This window comes from Cyrtonyx montezumae, unplaced genomic scaffold, assembly GCF_038088225.1.
Source record: "Cyrtonyx montezumae isolate F1298 unplaced genomic scaffold, pur_monq_1.0 scaffold_82, whole genome shotgun sequence".
Taxonomy (NCBI): Eukaryota; Metazoa; Chordata; class Aves; order Galliformes; family Odontophoridae; genus Cyrtonyx; species Cyrtonyx montezumae.
In genome coordinates, this window is record NW_027072092.1 from 341,955 (window position 1) to 357,266 (window position 15,312).

The window sequence follows — 15,312 nt, forward strand, 5'->3', positions numbered from 1 at the left end:
GTGGAAGGGGGAGAGGCTGCGGGCTGTGAGGGGGCTGCTGCAGTTTTTCCAGGGATAGGTCCCATGTTCCTTTTGGCTTTTTCTCCAGGAAAGGAACCTGACTGTGTTTCCAGAGCCTTTGGAGCTCGAGCAGTCCCCCAGTGCAGTGTTGCTGGTGTGCATCGTGGCACTGGATGCTCAGTAATTCATCTGGCACCTGGGAAAAGGCGTATTTAGGCATGCTCAGAGCAACCTCTGCCTGCTGCCCTTTCTGCCTTGTGATGTGCAATGTTTCTATGCCTCTTATTACCCTGAAGGTAAAACCCTTCTCACCACTTCTTCCCCAGATCTCTGTGCTGGCTTCAGGACAGGCGTCAGCTCTCACCTGGAACTCTGGGGCTGAATAATCGATGGCTTTAGGAGCCAGGGATGTCCCTGTCACCATGGGGAGCAGGGCCGAGCGTCTCTCAGGGTGAGCCTAAAGCGCTCTGAAGTTGCAGGGGCTGCCTAAGTGCAAAGTGCTGTTTGAGTGGAGAGTGCAGTGACACTCTGCCACAGGGAAGGCGGCAGCCCGTGCGTCAGGCCATCTATTATTTAGCTCTCACAGATGTCTGGAACTTTTCTCACTTTGAGATGGGCCCTTCGCTCGTGGCAGCGAAGGGCAGCACTGACTGTGGCTTATCCGAAGTGACACATCCTCAGCTCCTTCCGTGGGGCTGCAGGGAGCGGCTGGTGGGGACCTGACAGCCCCAGCTCCCTCCCTCCCTCCTTCCCTCCCTCCCTCCTTCTCTCCCTCCCCAAGGGCTGCAGCTCAGGATCTGCTTGCGCACAGACCCAGGATTGTGGTTGCAGCAGTGTGGGGCAGCTCCTGCCATTGTCCCAGCATGTGGTGGCTGCCTCTTCCTGTAGTTCTGGGCACAGTCCTGGGGCTTTTCCCTCGGGCAGCTCTGTCTGCGACCTCCTGGTTTTGAGCAAGACCTGCTGAAATAAAACACTTCTCACTCGGTTGCCAGAGGAAGCAGAGCTGCTGGGGCAGCAGCTAATCCAGCAACAAGTGCAGTTGTTTGGAGACCAAGTATCCTCAAACATGAGTATTTTAGAGAGAATGAGTTTGTCCTGGTGGCGTAGCTGTGGATCACAGCGGGGTGGAAGTTTGGGAACAGCAGTCCCCCTGCTTTGGCTCCTTCCTCCCTGTTTGTCTCAAGCGTGTGCTCAGCTGCATGCTTCATTAGCACAGCAATCTCCTTGTGCACTGCTGACGGAAGGGAAACATTTTCACACAATGGTTGGCACGGCTGCCTGAAAACAGGCATCAGCCTCAGCACCCCAACCTGCTCACGTGGTGGCTGAGCACCCAGCACTGCCAGGACCAGCACCAGTGGTAGCTGCTTCCCTGCCACGTGGCTGTGCCATGAGCTGAGCTGTGGGGCTGTTGGTGGCTGGCTTCTGTCTCCCTGCAGTGGGCAGAAGGGATGGGGGACCCTGGTGCAAGGGGCAGAGCGTGAGCCCTGGGTGATCTCTACTGTGCTTTGTGCTGACCTAAAAGGCACGGTTCAGCCTGGTTTCTGTGACATGATGTGGGATACCAGTGGAAAACCATGAAACCGTGGCATGGTGTTAGCTTCTTCCACAGGGAGTGGTGTTAAGCAGACAGCATCCGGCTGAGCTGGTAACAGGAGTGTGTTCCTCGAGGAAGGGTGTCGAGTGCACGTTTCCTTTCTGTGCTTACCTATCTGACAGCACCGCTCAGAGCAGGAGCGTGCTTGGGTGCGGTGATACCACCGGGCATAAGGCCGTGGCACTGCTCCCTTAGTCTTCCTTTGTTGTCTCCTTGCAGGTGACGTGCTGGCTCTGCAGATGTGGCCCTGGCTGACGTAGGCCCCAAGTTCCTTGGGCCAAGGATGAGCAAGCCGACAGACCTGCAGCACGACCTGGAACGGAGCCTCCCAGCCATCGCCTCCATCAGCACCTCGCTTTCCCAGAGCCAGGGCTTCTCCCCATACTGCTACTTCTCTCCAGAGAAGAGGAAGGCCATCTCGGACGTGAGGAGGACCTTCTGCCTCTTCGTCACCTTCGATCTGCTCTTCATCTCTTTGTTGTGGATAATAGAGCTGAATGTAAGTTGGGAAAAGCGAAGGTGTGGAGTCTTTCCCTCTTTGAGCTGTGCTTTTGTAAATTTGGCTTCCTCTGTGGTAACGGCTGTGTTTCAGAAGTCTCAGGCCAAGTCTTTGTTTGCTCTTCCCAGCTCTCTGTGAGAAATCAGTGCGCAGTCAGTGCTAGCTGAAGTCCAGCTCATTTCCTGCAAGCAGCCCCGTTGTGGCTGCCCGGGGTCGTTAACACCTCGCTTGCAGCACTGGGTGTTGTCTTGTAATGAGATCCGTGTCTGTGGGATGGGAGGGCGAGCTGCTGGCCAAGTTTCTCTCCTGCCCCCTTTAAGGGAAGCTACTTGCTGCCTGTGCCAAGCAGCTGCCAGCTTTGCTGAGTGCCCTGTTCTGGAAACCTCGGAGGGTGAGGAGGGGAGCAGCACCGCCCAGCTGCCGGGCACAGACAAAAAGGGCTTTGAGCTTTGGACCCAGAGCACTGCTGCTAATCTCTGCTTCTGTGAACTGGAGGTGCTGCTCTGCCACGAAGGAGCCAGCAGGGATTCAGTGCCCTCTGCAGCAGCTTTGTGCCAGCACGGGGTGCTGCGTTTGCTCTTTCTGTCAACTGTTGCAACGAACAAGGAAGTCGAGTTTATTTGCTTCAATCTCATCGGGTCAGAGTTGTTCCCTGGGCTACGTTGGTTTGGTTTTCTTTTTTTTTCTTTCTTCCCTACACCAGTCCCAGCTAGTTTGGCCGTGCAGGCGATGGGTTTCAGGTTGCAGGTACTCAATGTCCTCCCACAGAACAGCCTGATCGGAAAGACAAGATGATCAGATAGACCCCTCTGCTTCTGCGGGCAGCCCTCGGGTGTCTGGCCTTTGTTTATCAGCACTGAATCCTGCGCTCACTTAGCAGCTCTTATCTCTGCCCAGCTTATCTCTGCAGTGTCTGCACCTAACGGATTGCCTCGGCCAGCAGCTCCATCACCCCGCCCTCTGCCAAGAGGCTGCAGTGACCCCCACAGCCTGGTGGAAGCACGGCAGCTCTGGGGCAGCATTCCGGTGATGCCGATGGTGCCCTGGACCCCTTCTCGCTTCTCTGGGCTCTTCAAAGCAGCGCTTTCCTGCAAACCCCAAACTGCAGCCCTGGGGAAATGCTCTGGCAGTGTGGTCGTTAGGGTAATTCTGAGCGTAGGTCTTGCAGGTAGCCATTAATGAGTGACTAACTGGTGATATTTAGGCCCCGAGCTGAGATGCTGCATATTTAAGGCTATCAGGACGACTGATTTGCCTAGTTATGAAGAGCAATGAGTTTATATCGTGACTAATGCTTTTTTTATCAAATGGTTTCCTTTGCTGCAAGATAAGCTGAGCAAATTGGCCCTCGTTAAATGTCTGTCTCCTGCAAACTGTCATTCTGTGAGCTTGCTGCTCTCAGAGACAAAGAGGTGCCTCAGTCAGCTCTCAGTACTTGTTCAAGGCAGTAGCGTATATTTAAACTGGAACATCTCTCAAAAATTGTAATCTGAAGCCTCGGTTGGGTCCTGTTCCCCCTGTGACATCTCCTGTCAGAGCAGTGCTGCTGAGAAGTGGCTTTGTGGGTCCCTTTTGGTTCAGGATATTCTGTGACTGGTTTGGTGGCTGCTCACAGAAGCTGTCTGGTGCGAGCCCTGCAAGCCTCAGATCTAAAGCAGCGGTGCAGAACTGCTCTCCCCCCTTCCCTGACTGTTAAGCAGCAGCCCTGACCTAGAGGGACCACTTCCCAATGGCTGCCTCGTCTGTCCTTGGACTGTCTGATGAGAGGGTGCCAGGGCACCAGTCTGCCAAGAACTGGCCTGAGATCCACCAACTTGTTTCTCACAGATCATCAAACAGCTGTCAGCATACACCAGCTTCCAGGCCAGCTGGGCTCTGTTCAAACCAATAGCCTAAAGGTGAAGCATTTGTTCCAGTTACCTGAGCCATCCACTTCCTCATAAACAGCGATTCCAAGCTCCTGAGAGCAGGATTTATGGTGTCAAAAGCATAGAGGCTGGCAAGCCCTGAATTTTTTAGGGGTGAGATAACAGAGCTCTTTGAGGGCTTTTTTTTCCACGCCCTCCTAGAATCCTGCAGAATCCTGGTTTTGCCTCTTCAGGATTTCCTTGTGTTTCTGTGTGTTTGTGCCCTTTGGACCCCTCTCCTGCCATGTCTCAGGGTGGATGTTGTGGGTGTCCAAAAATGCTTGCTGGGGCTTTTCACCTGCCCCGTGTTTCCTCCTGTACAGCTGAAGCCTGTCCCCTGATACTCACGTGGAAGTGATGGGCACAGAGTGGAAGGTGCTGTCCTTTAGGAGGCAGAGGGCTTTAGGCTGCAGGGGTGGTGATCTGCTGGCAGGGGATGTGCTGAGCCCACGTGAGGAAGCCCCACGTAGGAGCATTTAATGTACCCGTGTGCTGCTGCAGCCCTGGCTGCCCTCGGTGTGAAGCAGAGGGTGAAATGGGCTGCTGCATCTTCCCGTGGTCCTGTGCTGGCAGAGGAACCTGCACTGTGTGTTTGTATGCCTGATGCATCACCTGACCTGGTGGTAACCTCTGGACACCGCTTGGCTGGGTTCCTTCTGTCGTTAGTTTCTTATCAGTGCACTCAATAGCTTTCTCATTTCCTATCTCCTCTTCAGACCAAGGATGGCATTCAGAAGAACCTGAAGAACGAAATCATCGAGTACAATTTTAAGACCTCTTTCTTTGACATATTTGTGAGTATCCCAGCCTGCTGCCAGAGGGGCGATAGCTCGGAGCTCAGCGTGGCTGTGGGCTGGGGGGGGGGAGGGAAGCCTGCTGTGGGCAGGGGTCTCCCACATCCCTGCTGCTCCTGACCCAGCACTGGGGCAGATCGCAGCCCACCCTGCCATACCACTGACCCCAGCAGGCTAAGTGCTGAGGTCTCGGGGGGCTGTGTCCTTCCAGCACCTGGCACGGGGACAAGGACACCATCTATATCAATGGCTTTTTGTTTTGAAAGGTCTTGGCTTTCTTCCGATTTTTTGTGTTGCTGCTGGCCTACGCGGTTGTAAGGCTGCGCCACTGGTGGGTCATAGCGGTAAGAAGGCAATTTTTGCTTTCCTGTTTTCAGTCTGAGCTCTCTGCTTCGAGTTCTCAGGGATCTGAGATACGTGATTTGATTTTCCAGGTCACTACACTGATATCCAGTGCCTTCCTGATTGTGAAGGTCATCCTCTCCGAGGTTGGTTTCCTCGGGCTCGCAGGGGATTGCTTTGTGATTGCTTGTAGCTGCTGTTTTCCATTTTGTGTCAACTCCCTCTGCTTTTTTCCACTCAGCTTCTCACCAAAGGGGCGTTTGGCTACTTACTTCCCATCGTCTCGTTTGTCATTGCTTGGTTAGAGACCTGGTTCCTGGATTTTAAAGTCCTCACTCAGGAAGCAGAAGAGGAACGATGTAAGTACTTTGCTCCCGTGGCAGGAGCCAGCAGGGCAGGCCACCAGGCCTGGGCTTTCTGCTGCTTTGGCAGCACCTTGGCAGAAATGACATTCATGGAGAAGCTGGCTGTGACGGGAAGAGCCTGATTCAATTCTGTTGCAGTATGCGAGTCCCTTCAAGGGAAGAATATACCAGATTATGAAAAGCATCTTTTAATTGAGAGGAGAAAAAGATGCCAGATTCTCCAGTGTCTCGATACTGAAGCCAGGAATACTGGAAACAGAGCTCACCTCCTCATCAGTGAAAATGTTTTGAAACACTGGGACAAATGCCAGGCGGACTGCGGGCTCTCCAGCTCGTGAGATCTGTCTTCAGATCTGGGCTGGAGACCTTTGGGGAGGAACGATGCAGTCAGAGATCTATTACAGGGTTACGGTGTTTGAAATTTCACAGTCTCGAGTCACTGAGGTCAGATTAAACCAGGACTGAGTTTCTCTGACCTAATGCTTCACAAATGATCGTGTGTGGTGGGGCAGGTGTCCCTTCCAAGGGTCCTTCTAGGGAGCGGGTGCTCGGTCTGTGTAATGCAGCTGTAATGTAGAGCAGCAGTGCTATTACAGCACGAGGGCTTAGTCGTTCTCCCAGGCTTCTCTGATGAAAGAGAACTGGGAAATGGCACATAAACTAAGAAGTATTTGTCAAGTGAGGCTGGATCAGAAATGCACTGAATGACTGGAAAACACCAGAGGATGTTTGGGTCTTGCAAGGAGGCTTTAAGATGAAAAATGATCAAGTGTTTAATGCCTCTATTGGATTAGGCTCGGGTTCCAAATTGCTTCCAGGGGAAGCTCTTATTTAATTAGATGCTTAATCGCCTTTGGATTTGACAGGCAAAAGAGCCCATTGATCTCCATGCAGATAAAACGTCTCAAACAAAAGATGAGGCAATAGGAGCTGAAAAGCTTGTGGGCTGGCTGGTGTCAGTGCGGGCAGAGCAGCTGGGTCTGGCAGAAAGTGGCTTGGGAGGCTGGAGAGGGGAGGTCTGGAGTGGGAGGACGGGGCTCCGTGCCCCCTTATTTAGGGCACTGTATGTGAAACCTGCTCTGCTTCGCAGGGTACCTGGCAGCCCAGGCTGCAGCTGCCCACGGGCCCCTGCTGTACCCTGGAGCCCTTTCTGATGGGCAGTTCTACTCCCCACCGGAGTCCTTTGCAGGTAACATGCTCTGCTCCCATCCCACTTTCCTTCAGGAGCTCCTTGCCCCTATTACTGCCCTCCCTCTGAGCTCTGTCTCGTTAGCCCAGCTCTTGGCAGAGGCAGCAAGACCTCCAAGAACAGGTGCTGCAGAACCAACCTCTCCTTGCCCCATGCTGGTGCCCTACTGCCGTGGTGCCATCGTGGAGCAGAGTCAGTGCTCAGCCTGGCTTTGACTCAGTGGGAAACTGAGAGCATTTTGTGGTCTTGGGGTTAAATGCTCTTAAGCTGCCATTAAAGTGCTTGTGGTTAAACGCTGCCCTCAGTATGAGGGCACAGGGGTGAATTGCTGAGAGCAGGTGAGGGTCGGAGCTGGCACGGTGCTGCTGCCTTGTGCTGGCTGCCAGACCATCCCTGCTCAGCAGCCAGCAGGCGTCAGCTGGACCAGTTGTCCCAGTGTCACTGACACCCAGGGCACACTCAGTGCCCGCAGCCTGGCTGGGAGCAGAGCAGCACCTGGCAGCCAGCTCTGCACTGGGGGAGAGACAGGACCTGGGCTGCACTGGGGTCACACCCTCTGGTAGCATTGTTTGATCCGTGGGGAGGTGTGGGGGAGGGGTTGGGGGGGAGATGTACAAATGGGCTCTTTGTTATCTGTGTTTTAATTGTGTGTTTCACCCAAGGGTCGGACAACGAGTCGGATGAGGAAGGTCCGGGAAGGAAGGTGTTGACAGCTCAGGTAAATAGAGACAGATGATCCTGTTGCACGTGTCACAGCCCTTTGTGTGGGGATGTGTGGCTGAGGTGCTCTGCCTGCCCTGCAGCTCCTGAGAGCGGTGGCATCGTGGCTGCAGCACCAGGGGGTTCTCTGAGCAACACACAGCCTTAGCCAGCCTCTCCCCTGCAGCATCCCCCAGGGATGTGGTTCTGGCTCTGCCTCTCCCCCCTTCCCTGCTCACCAAAAGGGCACTGCCTCAACTGTCCTCACTGACTTCTAGCGAGCGGGGCGGATCCTTGCCTCCCTGAAGTTTGGCTGGGCACACATTTCTCTGTGCTGCTTTCCAAGTGGTTCTGCTGCTGTTCAGCTCCAGTTCTGGCACTTCCACAGAAGGAAGCTCTGCACACCTCGCAGCCCTTTGCCTGCTGGAAACCCTTGTGCTAAGGCAGGAGAGTTCCTGGTGGGCGCAGCTGGTGTGTGGATGCAAGCCAGGGCAGGAGGCGTGACTTCAGGCTCCAGATTGAGGCCTCTGTGCCCTGAATTGAAGAGAGTGGTGTGGTGTGGTGATGGGAAGTAGCCCACTTTCCCCCTGCTAGCCCTGGGAGTGCACACACACACACGTGGGGCTTTCTGCAAACGCTGGTAGTGAAATATTCCCTTCTCTCCTAGGAGAAAGAATACATCCGACAAGGCAAAGAAGCTATGGAAGTTGTGGACCAAATCCTCGCCCAGGAGGAGAACTGGAAGTTTGAGAAAAACAATGCAAGTGTCCCTCACTGCTGGGCAGTGCTGGCAAAAAGCACGGATGGCTTAGCAAAAACTGGAGGACAAATGAGGCTTTTGAAACCTCCTTGCAACATGAAAAATTAACAAGCGTTACAATTACCTGATTGAATTAGGAATCTATTCCAGCTCAGTTAAATGTAAAATCCCCTCTTATTTAATTAGACGTTTAATTGCCTTCCCATTTGACAGGAGAGAGCCCATCACTCCTCCCTCTCGATGGCAGGGGTGGACAGCTCACCTTTGGTGGGTGTGAGGGCTCCAGAGCATCTTGTTTTTAGGAACACACTGGGGGCTGGGGAGGCTCTGGCTGGTTGGGCTGCAGCCATTCTGGGAACAGGAGTGTGCTGTCCCACCCCTACAGCTGTGTGTGCGTCCCCTTCCTCAGGGCAGGGATGTTGTGGATGGTGGAATGTGTCAGGGAGCCCTGCCACGTGTGTTTCCTTGGGCTACAGCAAGGTTTTCTGGGGTACCTAGGGCTCCTTCCTCTGTAGAATGGTGTGAAAGGGACAGTGTGTCTGCCCACACCCCTAAAACCAACCTTGTTTTCCACTTGTGGGCTCGCAGCACGGTTGAGGTGAGAGTCCTGCAAACTGCAGTCTCATCTGGTATTTAAAATTCCCCTGTCAAGTGATCCATTGTTTGATGCCAAACTAGCTGGGCAGATTGTTTTCTTTATCCAAAGGAGGACGGATTTAAATAGACTAATCAGAGTTTAACACAGGGCTAATGATGAAAGGTTATCATCTGTCCATCCCTAACCCCTCCAGGGAGTCTCTTCTCAGATGTAGGTAACAACAGCAGTGCTGGCAGACTAACCCCTCTCTCTCACACTGGTGCTGGTAGCTTGCTACAGAGAGAATTTGACCTTGAAGCAGAGTTTGCTGGCTGGCACGGGGTGGATTCTTTTCCTGTCTCATCACTGCTGCTTCTCTGGATGTTGTTTTGTTTATGGAAATTGGTGCATGGGCATCTGAAGTGGGCTCAGTGCCCTTCCTGATCTGGGGCTTGCTGCCTGGCGTGGGGGAGCAGTTTGGGGCCAAGGATGGCCCTATGGGATGGCCCTGGAGTGGCCAGCTCCCGCAGCCCTGCCAGAATGCCTGGAGACCAGCAGGCTTTACCTTAGGTAGAAGCAGTTCATTTTATTTTGCCAACGTAAATGAAACTTTCTTATTTCTTGTGCAGGACTTCGGCGATGTTGTTTACACTTTTGAAATACCTTTCCACGGCAAGACCTTTATTTTAAAGGTAAGAGCCTTCCTGTGTCACTTCCTTAGCCTGTGTGATGCATGCAGGATCACTGCTCTGCTTGGAGCCACAGCTCAGCTTTCATGCTCCCTCCTGGCCCTGGCAGCATGGGTCAGTCTGCAGAGCACTCTCTTTGCTTGAGACAGATGAACTGCTCTGCACGCTTTAGGGAATCTCTCCAGGAAAACCCCTTGGCCAGCAGACAAACTCCCCAGCAAATATGCTGGGCCTTTGCTGGTGGAAGTGGGAGCAGGTGACTGCAAGACTCGCTTCCAACCCCAGCATCTAGGACTAATCTGACCAAGGAGGCTAATTGCAACTAATTGCCAGCAAGACCAGGGCTGAGCGTGCGTCTGCTGCTGCCTGGCATGGAGAAGAGCTGCTCGGAAGCGCCGTGCTCTGTGCCCTCTTGCTGGAGTGGCTTGGCTGTAAACCACGCTTTAATGAAGCATTGGTGCTGCGGTGGCTTTTCTTTGTTCCAGTGCATATGCTGCCTCGCTGGCAGGAGCTGCTGGAGGAGCAGCTCTGTGTTTGTGAGGCAGAGCTGGATGGTCCTACTCTGCTGCCTTAACCGTTCGCTTCCTAAGATTCCCCCCCCCCCCCCAAATCCCACGGGGACGTGGAGAAGTGAATGTTAGCTGTGCTGGACCTCTGAGAATCTTTGTTTTTTGGTGTCTTTCCAAAGCAATTGGATGTGCAGCAGGATTGCTCAGACTGCGGGGTGAGGGCAGAGGGGCCCGAGGTCGTCGTGTGTGGCTGTGGTGCAGACGGATGCTTGTCTCCCCCCCCTTCCCTGCAGGCAGCAGCTCAGTGACTGCTGATCCCTGGGTCTGATCCCTCCGTGTGCCCTTCTCTCTCTCTGGCAGTGGGTAACAACGCTGGCTTGGCGCTCTCACCGCTGTCCTCCTGCTTCCTCCCAGTTGTTCTTTCTGATCTGCTCTGCATTCCTTAGAAATAATCTTCGTGAAGTGGAGCAGGGGGACTGGCTAACTGCTCTGGCTCTGCCCTCAGGCTTTCCTGCAGTGTTCTGCTGAAACAGTTTACCAGGAGGTTATTCTCCAGCCCGAGAAGATGATCCTGTGGAACAGAACAGTGGCTGCTTGCCAGGTGAGCGTGCCGGACAAAGATGGCTTAATCACAGGAGCTCCTTGAAGCGGAGAGCTGCAGCTTCCCCAGCCCAGCACCGGCTGTCAGTGGTGCCCGGGCCCTCGTGGAGCTTAGCTGGATCAGAGTCACCGAGGCGTTAAATCTCCGCCGCTCATCCGTACGATCCGAATGCTCCGCAGCCGCCAGCTGCGTGGCTGTGCCCATCCAAAAGCCCACGAGGTGGGCAGGGAGCTGGGCCAGAGCCTGAGCCAAGCCTGCTCCTGCTCGGCGCCGTGCAGCGTGGATCTGAAGGCAGTGCCTCTGCCAGCCCCCCCCGTCCTCCCCAGAAAGGCACGGGGGGCAGCCCTGGGGTAGCAGACGGAGCTGTACGTGTGCTGCCGCAGTGCTCGTCCCCAGCCCCCACCCCTGAGCCACCCATCAGCTGCTGAAGCTGCTCCGTGTGCTCCCAGCTGTTGGCACCTGCAGGCACGGGCTGAGAGCTGTCTTTCTTTCTCCCAGATCCTGCAGAGGGTTGAGGACAACACGATCGTCTCATACGACGTAGCAGCCGGGGCCGCGGGCGGCGTCGTTTCCCCCAGGTCGGTTTCTTTGCCTGTTTGATAACGAGCCCCTGGACACCATCCTATAAAATAGAGAGAGCCTCCTGACCTCGGTGAGAGCCAGCAGGGCCGGGGTGACACTCCCAGCAGAGCTGGGGGACGTCCCCAAGGGCAGGGAGCCCCTCAGGTCTCCTGCAGGCACTTGTGGCAGGAGGCTCACGGCTCAGAGTCTGTCCCAGTCGCTCTCTGCTGCCTGCATTATGTCCGTATGTTGACATACCTGTGCCTCAGCCCCGAGATCTGCTCCTCCAAAGTCTCACTCACATCTCAAGGCCGTCGTTGCCCTTTCTTTGCTCAGGGATTTCGTGAACGTGCGTCGGATCGAGAGAAGAAGAGACAGGTACATCTCCTCAGGGATGTCGACCACGCACAGCCTGAAGCCCCCGCTCTCCAAGTACGTCAGGTAAGAGGCAGATTCTGTTATTTTATTTTTTTAGCTGATATCTGACACCCACTTTGCTTAAGCTTAGGGCACGGAGCCACTTAAATGAGAACCCTGCTGCCTTTCTGGCACCGTTCGCAGGAAGCTCATCTATTTGTGGAACTGAACCTTGCTTCCCTTGTTCTTCCTTTGTTAAAGAAACGCTCTGTGCTGTTGAGTGCTGCTCGGGCGTTTCCCAGCCCTGCTCTGGGGAGCAGAGGTGCCGACAGGGACGGCCCCAAACCCCATCCCCATCCTGTTTGTGTAGCAGCTCATTCCCAAACAGGGCCGGCTGCCATTTCACAGGGGCAGCATCAGCTGCCCGTGTCTTTCTCTGAGCCTCTCAGATGCCTTTTGCTTCTCGTAAGCCGGTCACTGACTGACTTTAAAGGCTGCAGATGGTCCTGGGGGGTGAAATGAGATGCGCTGGGGTGGGACAGCTCCTGGAGCACCAGTGGGGGTCTTGGCCTCTCCCTTTCCACGGGGCCAGCTTCGCACGGCTGCTGATGGATCTCGGCGGGGCTGGTCTCATCACACAGGGCTCCTTGTTACTGCCTGTGCTGCTGCCTGGGGCCCAGCTGTGCCACTTCACGAGCTGACTTTGTTTTTCCTAATAATCTGGTTAAAGTAATTGACATTTTAACTCAGAGACATTAGAGCTGCCTCAGTCTATTTAAGAGCTGGGGGCTTCAGGGCCCAGAAAAATCTATTAACAAATGTATGCAGTGAAAATAGTGCGTGTTCATGAGCTGGGAAGGGAAGTCTGTATTTAGGCTGTGTGTGCAAGCCCAGCTCTTATCTCTTAGATGCTCAGACAGTGTGAGGACGGATCCGGGGGCTGCAGAGATGTGGTGGTGTGCACTGAGCTTGGCCTGTGTGGTCTCCCTGGGTACTCAGCTTTCCAGGGCCCCACTTGTTTGCACCCATTTCTGCAAGGCTGTGCCTCTGCAGCCTGCCAGCAGTGCAGCACCAGTGTCAGCAGTGCCAGAGGTCTGGAGGCAGCCCCAGCACTGCTGCTGTGGGAAACCTGCTGGGCAAATCATGTTTGCTCATGTGCCCACAGCAAAGCCAGATTCCTTCCTGGACACTCTGCACATCTGCTTCCCCCCACTGGACTCCTGTCCTCACAGCCAGCTGGGGGGCTGAGGCTGCAGGAGCCAGCGTGGGGTTGGAGCAGTGCACTCAGAGTGGCTCTGCAGCCTTCCCAGCTTGATTTGCTGCTGTTATTTCCCTGCAGGGGTGAGAATGGACCCGGAGGATTCATTGTACTGAAGTGCCCCAGCAACCCCCGGGTCTGCACCTTCATCTGGATTCTCAACACGGACCTGAAGGTAAAGACAGTTCTTCACTGATGTGTGAGTGTCTCCTCGCTGTGTCCCAACCCCAGCGGAGCTCAACATGGTGCTTCTAAAGCTCTGTGTATCATGGGATGCGTGCTCAGGACCTGCCCTGTGCTCCCTGCTGGGCACTGCAGGGGCTGCTGTCCTGCTGCAAGCATCCCTGAGCGTGGATCTCGGGGGCTGCAGCAGTGGGACCTGAGCTGTGCAGGCAAGAAAACCGGTTCACCACCCGAAAATTTCCCCCTGAAGTTTCCCCAGTGTAGGGCTGGGAAACCATTCCTTACCTGGCACATCTTGTTTACGGCCCTCACCTCTGTGTGGGACTGGGAAGAGGTGATCTCATTCTCTTTGGAGACCGACCTTAGTGGGACGTGGAAGTGCTGCCCGGCTGCCCGCTGCTCCCAGGAACCTACTGCAGGGATGAATCACTTGCTCTCAGACACCTGGGCACAAACTCAGGGCACCGCGGGGCTGCGGGGCTTCAGCCGTGACCCAGATCCGCCGCTGCTGGCGGAGCTGCACGCAGAGTCATTGCGGGTGGCCGGGACAAAGGCAGCAGGCGGGGGGAGCGGGGCAGGGGGGGGTGGGGCAGGGGGAGCAGGCACTGCCCTGCTTTCTTCCTGCACTGAATGGCGCTGAGGTTGATGTGGAAACGGCGCTGCAGCAGCGAGCACAAAGGGCTCCATTCATCAGTGCTGCACGGCCCCCTCCCCTCCCACGGAGCAGCTCGGGGTTGGAGCAGCTCGGATCGGGCTCTTGGCAGCTCCTCGGTGGGGACGTGGCCCGGCCCTGCCCGTGGTGCAGGGTTGGTGCTGGAGGGCCTTTCCCTTCGTGCACATGTCTTGCCCTCCTCCTCCCTCCCCGTGGAACGAGCTGGGGTGGAGGGAAACCAGCTCCATCTTGCACAACTGAGCTGGGAAAGGGGAGGTCCCCCTCCGCGCTTCCCAGGATGGGGGAGTGCTCTCCCGCTGCTGCTGGGAGTAATGCTGGAGCAGCTGAGCTATTAATAACTGCTTCCACCATCTTCCTGGAGGCTCTGCTGCTGCTCAGACCCCTCGGCTGTGCTGCCTTGCTATTTCCTTTGGCCCTGACGTGGTATTTATAGCACATGGCTCATCCCTTCCGCCAGCGAAGGGCAAGGGTTGCACACGTGTGTGTGTGTGTGTGTGTTTGTGTCTGTGCTGGCACCTCGTCCCTCAGATCCATTTGGAGAGGTGCCTGAAATGGCCCCCAGCCCCAGGGGACACAGGGAAAGCCTGCTCCGGGGAAAAGCCCTGCCCCACATCCGTGGGGCATCTCCTGGGCTGGGGGGGGGGGGTGTGTGGCTCCCTCCTCTCCCTCTGCCCCCCCAGCACCCGCACTGCTGCCTTCCCCCGCAGAGCCCGTGCTGCTTTTCTCCCCCTCTCACATAATGGAGCAGAGGCCGAGGCGGTGCAGCTTGAGTCGTGCGAGGGCTTTTTTAGGGAAATCAAAACGTGGTTCAGTTCCTCCCCCGGATCCAGCTCCATGAGAGCAGCAGCTCCCCACTGCGGCGTGCGGCCCCCACGCTCCGGGGGCCCATCCCCACACCTTATGGGGGTGGGGGTCCTGGGGTTGGGTCGGGGGGGGGGGGGGGGTTTCCACCCGATTGCACTCACGCAGTGTTTCTCTCCACGCAGGGTCGCCTGCCCCGGTACCTCATCCACCAGAGCCTGGCTGCCACCATGTTCGAGTTTGCCTTCCACCTCCGGCAGCGGGTCGGCGAGCTGTGCAGCAAGCCCTGAGCACCATGCTCTGCCCCTGCTGGACTGACTGCAGGTGGGCAGGGGGGGGCTGCTCCTCTCCTTCCCCCCCCCCCCACCCCCCTCCCCCAAACCGAAGCACTGGAGCTGCTGGACGTTGTGTGCCAAACCCCTGTCCTGCTCTGCCCTGCGCTGGGTCTGGCCTCACACACACACACATATCCCCTCACACGTTGGGTCTGGGGGCTCCTTCCCCCCCCCCCCCCGGGCTGCTGTGCTCTGTGGGTGAGGGATTCAGAGGAGGAATCCATGAGGGTGAGCACAGAGTGCACAGCTCTGTCCCCCACTTGCACAAGGGGGCAAAGCACAGCTGCTGTGTGGCTCAAAGGGGCACTTTCCCCTGGGGTAGGGGGGGCTCCCGTGGGCTCCTCCTGAGCTATTTTAGCCCCCCCCCCCTCTCAGCATGCAGCCCCGCAGGGAGTGGGATCAGAGCCTTCCACCTTCCCCAGGGGCTGTGGGGGCGAGCACGGCTTCGTGCTACCTGCACCCACGGCCGTGTACTGCTCCCACGGGAAGCAGCGTGGAGCTGTCCGTGCGTGGGTGCACACAGCAGCAGCACGGGGGGGGGGAAGGAGTGCCCGTGGCCCCCCCCCCCCCCCATCACCACCCAGGGGCCGGGCCCGGGGTGGGTGCCCGTCCTGGA

The 15,312-nt window shown here is 56.2% G+C and overlaps 1 protein-coding gene across 1 annotated transcript; it reads left to right on the plus strand.

Moving 5' to 3' along the window:
- Window positions 1-1,776: 1,776 nt before the first annotated feature.
- Window positions 1,777-15,151, plus strand: STARD3 (StAR related lipid transfer domain containing 3). Its single transcript, XM_065753844.1, has 14 exons — window positions 1,777-2,096; window positions 4,720-4,797; window positions 5,064-5,141; window positions 5,232-5,285; window positions 5,381-5,498; window positions 6,595-6,693; window positions 7,356-7,411; window positions 8,060-8,152; window positions 9,359-9,421; window positions 10,433-10,528; window positions 11,027-11,106; window positions 11,426-11,530; window positions 12,786-12,879; window positions 14,547-15,151. The coding sequence occupies exons 1-14, from the start codon at window positions 1,881-1,883 to the stop codon at window positions 14,649-14,651; spliced, it is 1,335 nt and encodes a 444-aa protein (XP_065609916.1). The 5' UTR covers window positions 1,777-1,880; the 3' UTR covers window positions 14,652-15,151.
- Window positions 15,152-15,312: the final 161 nt, after the last annotated feature.

Bases quoted from the DNA above. Each gene is read 5' to 3' on its own strand.
- STARD3 (XM_065753844.1), top strand. From the start codon at position 1,881: ATGAGCAAGCCGACAGACCTGCAGCACGACCTGGAACGGAGCCTCCCA. The intron at 6,694-7,355 runs GTAACATGCTCT...GTTTCACCCAAG, and splicing joins CCCACCGGAGTCCTTTGCAG to GGTCGGACAACGAGTCGGAT. The intron at 10,529-11,026 runs GTGAGCGTGCCG...TCTTTCTCCCAG, and splicing joins GAACAGTGGCTGCTTGCCAG to ATCCTGCAGAGGGTTGAGGA.